At 39.5% G+C, this 15,694-nt stretch overlaps 1 protein-coding gene across 2 annotated transcripts in view; it reads right to left on the reverse strand.

Moving 5' to 3' along the window:
* LOC117396972 (folylpolyglutamate synthase, mitochondrial) overlaps window positions 1-10,925 on the reverse strand; it is a 32,253-nt gene extending 21,328 nt beyond the window's left edge. For both annotated transcript variants that reach the window (XM_034928047.2, XM_059005673.1), the window contains exons 1-6: window positions 10,695-10,925; window positions 8,944-9,072; window positions 8,731-8,784; window positions 8,305-8,369; window positions 4,665-4,779; window positions 26-103 (exon numbers count right to left, since the gene is read on the reverse strand). In XM_034928047.2, the coding sequence (XP_034783938.2) occupies window positions 26-103; window positions 4,665-4,779; window positions 8,305-8,369; window positions 8,731-8,784; window positions 8,944-9,072; window positions 10,695-10,847 (594 nt within the window). In that variant the 5' untranslated portion in view covers window positions 10,848-10,925. The remainder of the gene's footprint in view (window positions 1-25; window positions 104-4,664; window positions 4,780-8,304; window positions 8,370-8,730; window positions 8,785-8,943; window positions 9,073-10,694) is intronic.
* Window positions 10,926-15,694: the final 4,769 nt, after the last annotated feature.

Consider the following 15,694-nt stretch of genomic DNA (forward strand, 5'->3'; position numbering starts at 1 on the left):
TAAAAGCACCCCTCAAAGCCCTTACCTTCTCCTGCAGGAAGACGTGGAAGGCCAGGATGGTGAGGAAGCGGAAGTAGGCCGGCATGGAGCCGTAGTGAGCATCCTGGGAAAGGAAGCAAGTCATTTCATTTAGAACACTCATCTACATCAAAAAAGACAACCACAATGTTAACCCACTTGAGAATGCCCAGTATCCATATTAAGCACAATCTAATGTCTGTTACAGTCTCAAACTCTCTGTGAGCGACTGGTGCACAATGTAGAGGTGCAATGAGGAAGTGCAAAGACAGGAGGTCATTTGCTGCCGGTTTGGCAATAGCTTTTATTTCACACAGGAACTTTAGAACAGGCAAGACCTGAACCGACTATAAACAAATGAGCTTGACACCCAAAATAACAAAAAAAAAAAAAAAACCACCACTCCCTTGCATATACTGTGCAAGGTAGAAAGGAATAAATATATATTCACTACCTGGCAACTGCTAAAGTAAAATAATTACCCAGTACCATACAGCTATAAGGCCAGCAAGATGAAGTCAAGCTTACACCTTGCTTTCTGAACAAGCCCCTCCCAGATTATACCATTATGCAGCAAAGACGAAAAATGCTTACAAAAATATTATAAAATCCTTATTGTCAGTATCTGTACTATATACAATAATAATACACATTTACATTAAGACAGTTACATTCAGGTACTATTGTGGTATTAAAATTCACATTTTTACCACCTCTAATTCCCCTGTTCATAGAACAACATCATGCGCGTCCCCGCTTCCTTTAAAAGACGCGCATGAGGGGTGCTCGCTCTCTCTAATGATCCCCGCACCCGCACCAGCTATGGAGTCTGACCTACCAACTCCCGGGAAGCATACTAAACTTTAATATACTGAGGTCTTCGGGATCTTTGAAAACCAGTACTTTTAAACTAAAGAAAAGCAATTACATTTTTTGGTAACAGTTTAAACCGAAATGTCCTTCCTTTCTTGTAATACAGAGACGCAACGCATTCACGGAGTGTGTGCACTCACTCAACAAAGGCGTCCCTCTCCGCATTAGCAGGATATAATAATACATGCCAAATCATTTTGTTTTTCAGGAACACGACTCCCAACACACAGACCCCCGAACCCCACTAACAACACTGGCAAGTATTTGATATTACATTTAAGTATATTATATGTTTACATTGCCGCTTGCATTCACTTTGTTCGGTACATCAGAGATGTTAACAGTCCTTTGCTGTACTTAGTAAGGGAGGGTTTCCACTCAGTTACACTCCCCAATATCTCCTCCCCTCTTCAATTTGAAATATCTCAAATCCCCAAAGCCAGCACTTTGTTCCAGATTCTTCAAATCAAACCCCAAAGTCAGCACTTTGTTCCAGTGACTCTTCAAATCAAACCCCAAAGCCAGCACTTTGTTCCAGACTCTTCAAATCCTCACACTTGTACTCGCTATGAGCAGCTGACATTCTTGGTCAAGGAAGAAGCACACATCGATGAATATGTAACTTGCTTCAATACTGTCTCTGATTCTTCAAGCTTCTTGGACAGGTAATGAAGGCCAGAAACATACCCTGTGCTGAGGGAGCCATCTAGCAAGAGCCATGGGAAGTGCACATGACACCTTTGTGCACAACACAGTGGGGTTCATTGATGGGGGAAGAAATATGTACATATTAATAAAAATTTTCCCTCTTACAAAATTTTAAAAAGAAATTACCATGTTCACAATTTTTCTTTTTGTTGTGCTTGAACTGAAGGGTGGCACACTAAACAGAGGTGGCACATTACTAAAGCTACACTGATTGATACAAAGAATACACAATCCCACACCGAGGCTTCCAGAATACCATTGTAGGAGGACATCGCCAAGAATGTGACTAGAAACTGCAGTTAAAGCTCGTCTGCACATGTTTAATAGACACAAACAAAACCCAGGAACAAACAAACAGAGGCCAAAATAAAAGGTTAGTGTTTTTAGTTATTGGATCTACTGGTTAAAAAAAACAAATGTTTATTCTTCATTTTGAAAAATAATGAACCAATTATCGTTGATAAATGCCTATACGATAATCGAATAAGAAATTAGGGTGTTGTTTCAGGCTGAACAATAAGGAGTTGTATTGAACTGTCCAATCAGAGAGGTGGATGCAGTTACTGGGTGGAACATGAATGATTAGCTGATTCGTGTTTGACAGGGTTTATGACAAGTGATCTAAGAGTTGGAAAGTGTACTCGGCGGAGAGTGCAAGTTAAGTGCGTAATACATATCTAGATTTTAATAATTTGTTTAAAATGAAACACAGCACAAACTCTGCTCACAACCCCCACACAAAGGATTTCCTGTTCCGACCTGTTCCTATCCAATTTTAAATAACTTTAGCATAACAGAGGCAGAAGTGTTAAAGGGACTAGGAGCTCTTAAAATAAACAAATCCCCTGGGCCGGATGAGATCCTCCCAATAGTCCTCAAAGAAATGAAAGAAGTTATTTACAAACCGCTAACCAAGATCATGCAACAGTCTCTTGACACAGGGGTTGTACCGACAGACTGGAAAATAGCAAACGTAATACTGATCCACAAAAAGGGAGACAAAACTGAACCAGGTAACTACAGACCAATAAGCCTGACTTCTATTATATGTAAACATATGGAAACTATAATCAGATCTAAAATGAAAAAAATTACCTATATGGTAACAATATCCTGGGAGAAAGTCAGCACGGTTTTAGGAAAGGGAGATCGTGTCTAACTAACCTGCTTGATTTTTTTGAGGATGCAACATCGAAAATGGATAATTGCAAATGGTTTATTTAGATTTCCAGAAAGCTTTTGACAAAGTCCCGCATAAAAGATTAATTCTCAAACTGAACACAGTAGGGATTCAAGGAAATGCAAGCACATGGATTAGGGAGTGGTTAACATGTAGAAAACAGAAAGTACTGATTAGAGGAGAAACCTCAAAATGGAGCGAGGTAACCAGTGGTGTACCACAGGGATCAGTATTAGGTCCTCTGCTATTCCTAATCTATATTAATGATTTAGATTCTGGTATAGTAAGCAAACTTGTTAAATTTGCAGACGACACAAAAATAGGAGCAGTGGCAAACACTGTTGCAGCAGCAAAGGTCATTCAAAATGATCTAGACAGCATTCAGAACTGGGCAGACACATGGCAAATGAAATTTAATAGAGAAAAGTGTAAAGTATTGCATGCAGGAAATAAAAATGTGCATTATAAATATTATATGGGAGATACTGAAATTGAAGAAGGGAACTATGAAAAAGACCTAGGAATTTATGTTGACTCATCTAGACAATGTGGGGAAGCTACAAAAAAGGCCAACAAGATGCTCGGATATATTGTGAGAAGTGTTAAATTTAAATTAAGGGAAGTAATGTTAAAACTTTACAATGCATTAGTAAGACCTCACCTAGAATATTGTGTTCAGTTCTGGTCACCTCGTTACAAAAAGGATATTGCTGCTCTAGAAAGAGTGCAAAGAAGAGCAACCAGAATTATCCCGGGTTTAAAAGGCATGTCGTATGCAGACAGGCTAAAATAATTTAATCTATTCAGTCTTGAACAAAGAAGACTACGCGGCGATCTGATTCAAACATTCAAAATCCTAAAAGGTATAGACAATGTCGACCCGGGGGACTTTTTTGACCTGAAAAAAGAAACAAGGACCAGGGGTCACAAATGGAGATTAGATAAAGGGGCATTCAGAACAGAAAATAGGAGGCACTTTTTTACACAGAGAATTGTGAGGGTCTGGAACCAACTCCCCAGTAATGTTGTTGAAGCTGACACCCTGGGATCCTTCAAGAAGCTGCTTGATGAGATTCTGGGATCAATAAGCAACTAACAACCAAACAAGCAAGATGGGCTGAATGGCCTCCTCTCGTTTGTAAACTTTCTCATGTTCTTCTTATATTCTTATATCGTGGAGCCTAATTAACCATTAACCATTCAATCAAGTCTTCAGCCACATTCTCACACATATTATGGCAGGGAGGATTTTAACTCCCTCCCTGCCAACAAGTGGCGTAGCTAGGGGGACGATAAAACAGATCAGCCATGTGCAAAAGATCCATGACCCCACACCCCCGGGACGAAATCCTTGCTACGCCAGTGTTATTAACCATCATAAAAAATAAATTAAAAAAAACACACCCACCCCCGAAATAGAATCCTATATTTACACCACACACACTTCACAAACTTTAAAAGGCATGACTCAAGAAGGGTCTCATTGATCTAATACAGAGGAATGAAAGACACAAGAGTTAGTCGCTGGATTAATAATACTTCTAGATTACTTCTAGATAATTATCACCTGGGTTGCTGAGTCTGTGAATTATAACACAGCTAATTTAAAATGACTAAATCTGTAAAACAAAAACAAAAAAAAACACACAATCTAAAACGTTTTACTTAAAGGAAATACTGTATTACACCTAAATTATGGGTCATTCTATGCATTATAACATAATGCATGTGAAATCATTTTCTAAACCGATTATTTGAATTGAGTCTTCCACAGGCCAAACAAGGTTTCAGGATGTAGACTGGTCTGCCCTGCAGATGAATCAATACCACGTGCTGTAAATTGAGAAATTATTGGCTCAGACCTAATCCTTCCATACACACCTACCTTGGTTTTATCCAATCGGTTGTAGACCTGCCAGAAGTACTTGGTGAAGAGCTCTTTGCTGATTGGTTGTCCATTGATTCGGATTCTCTCCCGGACTTGTACCAAATGTGGAGAACTTTATGAAAAAAAACAAATAAAAAAAGCACAATAACTTAGAGCAAATCCGAGGCAAAATGTTTTCTATAGGCAACTGTGTTACAGAAGTGGACTTGGTGGTGGAGCCAGCCCTGGACTTCATTAGAGCAGTTTAGAGCACCGAGGAACCGCCCGGGATTGTAATCCCACAATACCACAGATATGGGGCTGATGCAATCCCCAGTGCTGCAAAATGCTCTAATACAATCCATCTGTTATCCAGACTGGTATAGATTCTTCAAAGCATCAAAGCATTAGATAATGCATTTACAAAAACTAATTATTTTAAGAAAGTAATGAATACTTGACTGTCTCTGGTCACACAAAATGTTTTAAATCCATTGCAAATGTCAATGCTTGTGTCTGCCTTTCAGGTATGTGTTGATTCATTGCATCCTGAAACCAAGACCAGCATAAACATAAGATCTTCTTCGTATACCGCGCACATTGTTTTCATACTCTTATAAGTATGACTTAAATTTTTCTGTGTTTATTTAACGGTTTGCCTCTAAGTCTTAAGCCTCTACATCCTAATTATGAGAACATTCTGTTAAATTAGCACAAAAGAACAACACAACACGAAACGGACACATTGGAAGCTACCTTGTTCCCAGGCAAGTGCAAGAACGAAATGCAAGTTAAAGTAGCATCTGGGGGAAGTGATTAATGTCACTGCTTGCTCTGGTGATCGAATAATGAAGAAAGTGAATCAGCAAGCCAATCAGGACACCAAGGTAAAAAGAAGCGACTCTGTTTAGTAATTAACAGTTTATTTAAGATATTGAATCGGCTCAAAACACGGTCACGTGAACAAAAATAAAAACCTAAAACTTCAAGCCCTAGTTCTTTAAGTTTCAAAATGGTGTATCTACCTATCTTTCTTGTGCCACATTTTTTACCAGTTTTTCTGGCACTTACTGTCATTACAAGTTTAGCAACTATAATGCTGTCATTTTGGGAGGACCTTTTGTTTCTCCACGTTTTCTCTCTTCCTTTACAAGAGAGCGCTGTTGTTTTATTGATTACGGATCAAAGACAGCTAAAATGGTTACCGTATTCCTTTGAATTTAGGACGTACCATTTAAAACCATATTTTTCTTATAAGAAGAGCCCTGTGTAAGGGTGCTTAATACAGGTTTGAGTCCATTGCTGGATAAGAAAAATGTGGTCGCTGGTAACGTTAGACAGGTGGACGCTTAATACAGCTAAATAAAAGCACAAATATCATTGGGAGGAATTTAAAGTGGTCACTTAGACCAGATGGTTGCATGAGCAGGCTTGACTATTATAAAATGTATTTTTATTGACGACATGACTATATAAAAAGTGAATGAGATATATGACTGTCATAGATTGCTCGTGTGGTGACTTCACACCAGGAACTGAATGACACACAGCTGTACAGTGAATGCACTGCTTGCAGCGGTTTATTAAATAAAAGGTTTAAACAGAAACAAAGCACTTCACAAAACAAAAGGCACGATGGCCAAAATAAAAGACAAACAAAACACTAACAACAAACAAGTATCGTGCTGGTAGTTCCAGCACAAGTAGCAATCGTTTTATTATAGTTTTCTCTCCTCTCTCTCCCGTACCTCCTTGCTGTACACCCAACCCTCTGTGCATGAAGCACTCACTCTTTTATACAGCTGTGCCGAGACTCGATTGCTAATCAATCATTCACTTGAATCTCGGCACAGCCTGCACGTGAACTAATTGTGCACTCCCCATGCCCCATACAAATACCCACTTTAATCTGCACGTGAAGGGATTGTGCAACCCCTGTGCCTAAATACAAATATACATTTTAAATCACCTGTGTCCTACATAACCCACACTCTGTGCACCACTACATACACACAACACATAACACAAAAATACACACAGGAGCGAGGCACCCCGCCACAATGACTAATTTATTTTAAACGAATTATTAAAATCTAGATATGTATTACGAACTTAATTTACACTCTCCGCCGAGTACACTCTCCAACTTTTAGATCGCTTGTCATAAACACTGTCAAACGTGAATCAGCTAATCATTCATGTTCCACCCAGTAACTGCAGCCACCTCTCTGATTGGACAGTTAAATACAACTCCTTATTATTATTGGTTGTTATTACGTTATTAATAATACTGTCCTTTTTATACACAAGTGTCAATGGGGTTTCACATGCTAATTCCTTGTTCCGAAGGGCTGCCTGTCACTCAGACAAACAATGAAAGAACAGAGGGAATAAGTTATTTTAATTTCTATTTTAGGCTTTGCCCATAACATATATATTATGTGTTGTGAAATCCAGCAAGGCGACAGTAGAGTGCACGATAAGTACGCATTACAAAACAGATCAAAACAATGTGAAGTGTGTGTACGAAGAGGAGAATACCAATCTACTGACAGATCAAACATCTACGTGTGCCTCATCATTGTCTTTTCAAAAGGGAAGCATGCTAACTCTATCAAACTAATCATTGTCTTTTCAAAGGGAAGCATGCTAACTCTATCAAACTAATCATTGTCTTTTCAAAGGAAAGCATGCTTATTCTGTTGAACTGCTTGATCTTATTTGAATTAAAGGTGTGCCTATGATGCGTTTATTATTATTATTATTATTATTATTATTTATTTCTTAGCAGACGCCCTTATCCAGGGCGACTTACAATTGTTACAAGATATCACATTATATATTATTTCACATTATACAGATATCACATTATTTTACATACAATTACCCATTTATACAGTTGGGTTTTTACTGGAGCAATCTAGGTAAAGTACCTTGCTCAAGGGTACAACAGCAGTGTCCCCCACTGGGGATTGAACCCCCAACCCTCCGGTCAAGAGTCCAGAGCCCTAACCACTACTCCACACTGCTGCCCTTGAAGATGAACTCCCTTTAAAGGCACGTTGTATACCTGTTGTCTCAGTTTCCCAAGATTTTGTTAGGACGTGTTTGTGAAAGATTAAATATTGCGATGATCCCGATGATTTAGATTTGAACTGAAATTTCTATACTGTGCCACAGCACATTAAATTTGTTTTGTAGCATGCCTTTGATCAAGCTTAAGTTTTCATGAAAATACAGGTTAGTATTAGCTTTATATCCACCAAAGCCAGAGAGCGACTTCTTCAGATTCTTATCTCAATGTAAAGGTGACTTGAGAGCTCTCTCACTCTCTTGAGTACAGAACTGGTTAGACATTTGCCCTTCCTTGAAATAAAAGGCCAGTGATTACAGGGCACAGTCCAAGTCTCAGAGCTTTCTTCCTGCTATTAAGATATGTATTCACTAGCACAGACCAGTGATGCAGTATTTAGACATACAGTAGTAGTTTAAAGAAACAGTAATACGATTAGACCAACACGTGATAGCACAAACCACACGGATACAGTCTTCTTGTCTAAGAATGGCAAAAAGAAAAAAAAATTAAAACACGTGTTCCTATTTACAGCGTGACACAATTTACATTCGGGTCTCACTTTATAAAACCTGCAACACTCACCTGTAAAAGCCAGTCCGAAGGCCGCAGTTCCTGAGAATGTGTTCGCTGAATGCGCAAGTCGACCCCTTGTGGGGGAAAAAAAAAAAAGACTATTAAAGACAGGGCTAGGAGGTGCAGCGTGCTACTTCACTAGCCTCTCTTGTCTTTCACATCACAAAACAACCACACAGGTCTTCACAACTGTCCGTCTCTACGTGAGAGATCTAGCAGTGAATCTGAGGGGCCGCCGGTCTGGTGGTAGTAGCAGGTTTGTTATAATTGAGCTGCAAGGAGCCCTTTTACTCATTCTTGAAATATAAGACAGGTCATTATGGTGAGCCTCCGAGTCTGGGCACTGCCACTGTCCCACCAGAACATTCCCTGCTTCAGCCACCATTGCAAGCAGTCCCCTATCTTGTTACATGCCCAGTATTAAATTCATCTTACCTTCCCCTTCGTTCCCGTCACATGGATAATATTGAGCTGATCCAAATCTTCTACCTGCAAGACACATGGGCTGACTGATTAAAGACCTTTAAAATAGCATGGAACTACACTGACAGCAGGAACAGTTAAATGAAAATGATTTTCAGCCATGAAGACCTGCAATGTTTAAGCAACCTGCTCCCCCGCTCCCCTGGGGGGCACTGTGGGACTCACCCTGAGGCCAGTGCGCTGCAGGAACAGTCTCATGGCCTCTAGCTGCATTTGTGGCTGTCCGCGCTCCCGCTTCACCAGCTCCAGGTAGTTGGCATTGGTCTGGAGAGTGTTGAGGGTGCACACCGCGTCCTGCAAGCACAGCACAGGGGGAGGGCTCAGACCTGTCTGATATGCCATTAGTACAGCAGCTGCTCTAACTATTACTAAAGACAACTGTGGTGAATACCAGTGTACGTGCACATACACACACACCTCACACACATGTGGAGTTACAGGAATCCATGTTGATATCAAATTACATTTCACTTGTGGAATGTACATTTCCAATGTGCATCATATAGTATGCACTGAATTATACCAACACTATTTTCCAAATGAAAATATCCTGAAGCAGAGAGAGAAAACCACACACACAAAAGGGTGTTTAAATATGGTCTACTATCTGCACCCACACCAAAGTGAATCACTTACAAATGCTCAGAGCTCTGCTGTGCAACACATGTTTGTATAGCACTGGTTAGCCAATGAGATTGCTCTCTCCTTCATTGCCAGTGTACACCCTACACGTTTCTGTGAACATACATGTGCTGCTTATACAAAATATGAAAGACAACACAAAAAGTTACAAAACCGACACCATTTCAAGTTAGAAATTCCCTTTCTTTGAGTATGGTTTCCTGTTTGAATGAACGTGGCCATACCTCGTTTGATGTTCGTTAGTTATTGAATGTACATGATTAATTAAGACAGTAATGTCAGTCACAGGAGCAGTCACTGGCACTAGCGAAAGCCGCGAGATAACGATGAAAACCACGTGTTTACAGTAGTATGTTATGTATAGAAGTAATTGACCCAGTTAAAAAAAATAAAATAAAATAAAAAAAAATCACAAATATTTGCAGTGGCCCGAAAACAAAGAAGAAATTCTGAAACATCAAGAGCGGCTATACTGTGTGTGTGTATCTAGCTATCTTTATATATAATTTTGATCCGCATATTGAATTCCTTAATGGTTCATGATTTAAAAAAATGTTTTTACAATTGTTACACAAGCATAAATCGATATAAGGGGGTCTATATCTTGCGAAGCCGACGATTGGCTGACAAGTGACTTGAAGTTAAATGATATGGTCATTGGCGGGCTAGTGATACTTTGACCATATAAACTCGCGTTATACAATATACACTAACTTCTCACTGACACAGGTTAATAACAAACTATGTTTATCTAGCTCAACGTGATGTTTTTTTAATGAAAAACTTACTATATATTTATTTTTGTTTTAAAAAATAATGTCACAAAACTTCAGATGGGCACCGCTGTATGTTGTAATTTTATCGTGAATAACGAAATAAACAAATTAACAAAATTAACTAGAATGAAGGGGAAACATGGTAAAAACGTGTAATCTGCATGAGTTACCAAAACATGTAATAAATAAACGCCACACGTGTAAATGCAATTTTAAAACTATATCGACACTGGTAAACAAAACAATAAAAATCGAGTACAAAAGAAAATGATAAGGCGTTATATGCAGTCCTATGAAAGTGTAGACTACAGACTCTGCACTTGCTGCTTTGTGTATCGGTATTACTACCGTAGCCTCCGCGCACATGTAGCAATACAAGTACCATACACGGCAACTTGTCTCTCTTTGCTGATGTAATCTTTTTCTCAGTTTCGTTACATGTCAATACGGTCCCCAACCACTGCCCGCCGCAGTAAATTCCACACATCGCTGTCCTACCTGGTACTCCATCCTGGGAAGTCGCGCCGGTTTCGTGCTGTAGCTCCTGCCTGTGTGCTCGGTGCTTCTCCGGGCTGCTCTGGCCCAGATCTGCCGCAGGAGGAAGCCGGTAAGCAGGGAAGAATCACAGACACGAAACGAGCGCGCCATCATGGGGCAGCTGGGTTGACAGGCAGAAGTCAGAAGCAGATACGTCAGCGCTCTCCGCCCCCTTCTCGATTCTTTTTTTTAATATATATTATTTTTGGAGCGTATTCCATCTATATAGTTTGATGATTAGCGCCCTCTGTCTGTTGTCATTAGTCGTTTTTATTTTTCTCTATAACGTCTTAATTTATTATTATTATTATTATTATTATTATTATTATTATTATTATTGATTTCTTAGCAGACGCCCTTATCCAGGGCGACTTACAATTGTTACAAGATATCACATTATTTTTACATACAATTACATCTATAACATTCCTTCTTTTCCTGTTTGCCTAATATATTCAATTATTTTCTTTTCTCTTTCTCGCCTCTCTTCCTCTTTCCCTTTTCCCAACAAGCTACTACTGCGTAGGTCATATATCCCCATGTCCACAAACTTCCTCTTCAAGTCCTTCCTATGTTCTTCAAATTTCTCACATTTGAATACATAATGCTCCATGGAGAATGGAGTCGTTCAGCCATCAAGCAGTCCATGGGCCACACCAGTTGTATTGGTTCAAAAGAAAGATGGTGGGCTGAGATTTTGCGCGGACTACAGTTAAATGAGGTCACCATTAAAGCTGCTTATCCTCTCCCCAGGATTGACGATACTCTGGACTCCCAGGATTCTGCGCAATGGTTTTTCTACCTTGGATCTAGCAAGCGGTTACTGGCAGATTGATGCTGAACATCGTGAAAAGACTGCTTTTACTCGTCAAGGGCTCTACGAGTTTAATATAATACCTTTTTGGTTTGTCTAATGCTCCAAGCACCTTTCAGAGATTGACGGAGCTTGTATTGGCAGACCTGCAGTGGACAAGTTGTCTTGTCTACTTGGATGACATCACTGTGTTTGGGCGGACTTTTGGAGAACATCTTTTAAGGCTGGGTGGTTTTAGAGAGGCTAAAAGAGGCCTGAAAGTGAAAAGCCTAAAAGTGAAGCCCAGTAAGTGCCAACTATTCACACACAGAGTCAGATATTTAGGACATGTCATCTCCAGGGATGGGATTGCTGATGATTCAGCTAAAATTGATATGGTGAAGACTTGGCCAGTACCAAGGATCTCCACAAAAGTGAGAGCTTTTGTTGGTCTGCATCAATTTATCGCAGCTTTGTTTACAATTGTGCTGCAATAGCCCAACCTTTAGACAGACTCACAGAGAAAGGAGTGGAGCTTTTTTTTTGGAATCGGCAATTTGGAAAGCCCAATTATTATTATTATTATTATTATTATTATTATTATTATTATTATTATTATTATTATTATTATTTCAACCCGGCTCACCGCTGCCACCCTCGCACTCGGAAGAAACGAAGACGGACACACGCGTCCTCCAAAACGTGTGCCATCAGCCGTCCGCTTCTTTCACTCTGCAGGCCCACCTGCTCTTTTTTCTAAGAGATATTAGTTCACACTATATTATTATCATTATTTTGGGGCAAGGTGTTCTTCATATGTAAATGACAGCCTACATTAACCACTATATACAATTGTGGGTTACCTTATTTCAATAGTTAATTAAAGTACTGTATGTAAATAGCATTGCCCCAAATCTTAGACTATTTTTTCCAATAGATACAGTATGTACCCACAAGGGCGTAGGTTTGGTTTGAACATTGGTGGGGACACAATTTTTTAGGGGGGCGGAGTCACAGTCGCTAGGAGACAGCTGTTAAATGGTAACTTCTGGTGGCTTGAAATGAATGCTGGACATGAATCGAGGACAATCTGATTGACATGAAGTTGGCTGGTATACACTTAAAACACTATGATAAAGTGTCCCTCCTGGAAGCTGGTTTGACATCCCTGCTATAGAATTACTAATAACCTGAATTATAACCTATCCCAGCCTTACTGTGAGCTATCAATACCCCTGGCGCTACAAGCATGAGCACATGCACGCTTACGTGCTCTGCCTGCCACTCCTGTGTCTGTGCTGCTGCTTGTACCTGGGTGCATTGCTTCATTCACCTGATAAAATAATAAATTGATGCATGCCATATAGAGAGAAAATATATGGCTATGCTAACTTTATTTGCTGAGTATTACTATACAGCATTAGCCTACTATTATATCACAATGTGCCTCAAACAATAATATATCTCAAAACTGAGTCTAACACTTTCACTGTTATAATAACTAAGCCATTACAGCCGTCACCTGCGACCCTGTTGCTCCACCTGCCTCTGTACTGCTTTTACCAGGTTGCACTGCTTCACTCGCCTGATAAAATGATAAATTGATGCATGCTGTTTAGAGAGAAAGTATGACTCTGCTAACTTCATTAGTAAATTATTTTTACATTTGCTATGAGAATCATTATCAATTGTGTTTATTACTTTAATAACATCTTCCTACTTACACTTTGACTTTTTGTAAAAAAAAACTTCCTTATGTCCATCTTTCTTTTTTTGGTTGCTATTATGCTTGTCATCTAAAGCCAAATTGAAGTGATTAGCTAACGTTGACAATATCAAAACATGCTCACGCACACTCACACTCACACAATGATTTAGCTGTGAAACAAGCTAGCTAGCCACCAAGGACGTGGGGTTAGCAGCTAGCAATGGGTCGCTAACGTAATAGGTAGGTAGGTCGGTAGGTTTATTCACTCAAACTATGTTGCTGACGACCTGACAATACCTTCAGCCCCGGCACCTGGCTTTCATTCAATCAGTTGCTCACACTCATATCAGACTGACCGGCAAGCGGCAGCTTCAGATGAGCGTCTTTCCAGAGTCCAGCCCAAGCCAGCGTTTCTCAACCTTTTTTTTACTCACGCCCCACTGAAATTTATTTGTTTATCTGTCGTCCCTCCCTCCCGCCCCCGTTTAATTTGACTTTTTAATATATATATTTTTATTACTGCCTACATAATATAGTGCATTTATTTAGCCGCCTGGATAGTCACACTGTCCATTCAATCAAATACATATGTTCGTGTTCGCTTTTTACACACACGATACAAAAATATCAAGCAAGGAGTAAGTTAGTTACAAAGGGAGGAAGGAGGATTGTAATAATGTGACAACGCATTAACCAACAAACACAAACTAAATATCGAATTAAACTGATTATATTTATTCTTATTTTTTAAAATAAATGTGAAAATTGTGGCACAATATATACCGTTTAAGAATGACTAGAATTTTTTTTTATTTTAAACCCGGAGATTTACCTTTCACTCCCGAGTCCTTGTGCACTTTCGCACTTCAATGAAAACAACACACTCTGCTGGTCCCTGACCTCAGCCACGCACTGAGTCCGTGTACAGTGATGCATTATGGAAGGGCCTAAGCCAATCAAATTAGCGGTTTTTTTTTTGTTTGTTTTTTTGGAGGAGGGAGGAGTAACGAGAGGGGGGATCGTGAGAGAGTTAACCCTTTGTGGAGCGGATAAAATGACTTGAAAAAAGACATTTCAGATTTATCAAAATTATTGGTAGGGACAATTCAACGGTCCCTTGACATTGGTAGGGACATGTCCCTACCGTCCCTAGCTAAATCTACGCCGGTGTGTACCCATAGTATATAAAAAATATGGCATTACTGTGGGGCAAGGCGTTCTTCATATATATAAAACTATAACATATGTGAGAAAGGGATTTTATACTTCCATAGCCCATTGTACCAGGTATATATAGTCTTTATTAAAGTGTGATGACCAGAAGTTTGATATTTGCAGCCTGGAGTCTTAAGGCGCAGTTCCGAGTTCCGAGTTCTGCCTGTTCCAGCTTTTCCCCAGACCCTGCAATAAATACACGCAAGATGTTCAATTGTTTAACTATTATTGTGTTAAATACAGCTTCGGAGTTGGTATGGCATCAGTGACTTGAAGAGAAAAAAGAACATCCTAGTTTTTCACTCTGCAAATCTGGTAACCCTAATTACATGAGCAGTACAAGAAACTAAAGCTCTGATATAAATTTGGTCAGACACCAAAATCCAAGCAGAACAACTGGACAAAACTCACAAAAAAAGTAGAATATAAATCAGAGGGTTTTTTGGGGGGTTTTTCCTATTAAGTGCTGCTGTAACTGTGGGTAATAACCTGTATATTTAAAGTTCAAAATTAATAATTAAAAATGAAACATAACCTTAATTGATACAAAAGTCATGTAGCTACAAAAACATTTGGGGGTGGGGGGCTGACCAATTATACAGTACTGATAAGAAATTAAAGTTACTTTCACCTCTGGTGACAAATAAAAATAACAGTGTTTGAGTGATTCGTAATTTCATTGGATGCAGAGCTCATTGAAGTTCTGCACAGGAGATGACCTCATAATCGAAACGAATAGAAAAATACATTTTCTTATAACTTATTTGCTCTAGCAATATTACCACTGTTGTCAGTTTTTCATTCGATGCTCGTAATTTGTGATTTGGACATGAAAAACAGCGCAATGGATGACAAGTGCGAAGTGCCTCGTGGTACCTAATCACAGTGATGCGTATGAAACACTTCTGTGGTCTGAAGGAAATGTGACCAGTACCAACATACAGTGTGGCCTTGTCTATTGCTTTGTACTTCAAATGTTTGCATTGAATTAACAAAAACAAAAGAACAGCAGAAAAAAGGTGCAGTAATAATACTAGTATAAAAAGGAACACAATTGTTTGGTTAAAATTCAGAAATTTCAGGGCTCCCAAGTGGCACATCAGGTAAAGGCACTCCGGGTGGAGTGCAGGATGCACCCTACAGCCTGGAGGTCACCGGTTCATGTTCAAGCTATTCTATTGCCGCCCGTAGATGGGACATCCCAGGGGGTGGGCGGCGCACAATTGGCCGAGCCCCAACCGGTGA

This window comes from Acipenser ruthenus, chromosome 31, assembly GCF_902713425.1.
Source record: "Acipenser ruthenus chromosome 31, fAciRut3.2 maternal haplotype, whole genome shotgun sequence".
In the NCBI taxonomy this organism is placed as follows: domain Eukaryota; kingdom Metazoa; phylum Chordata; class Actinopteri; order Acipenseriformes; family Acipenseridae; genus Acipenser; species Acipenser ruthenus.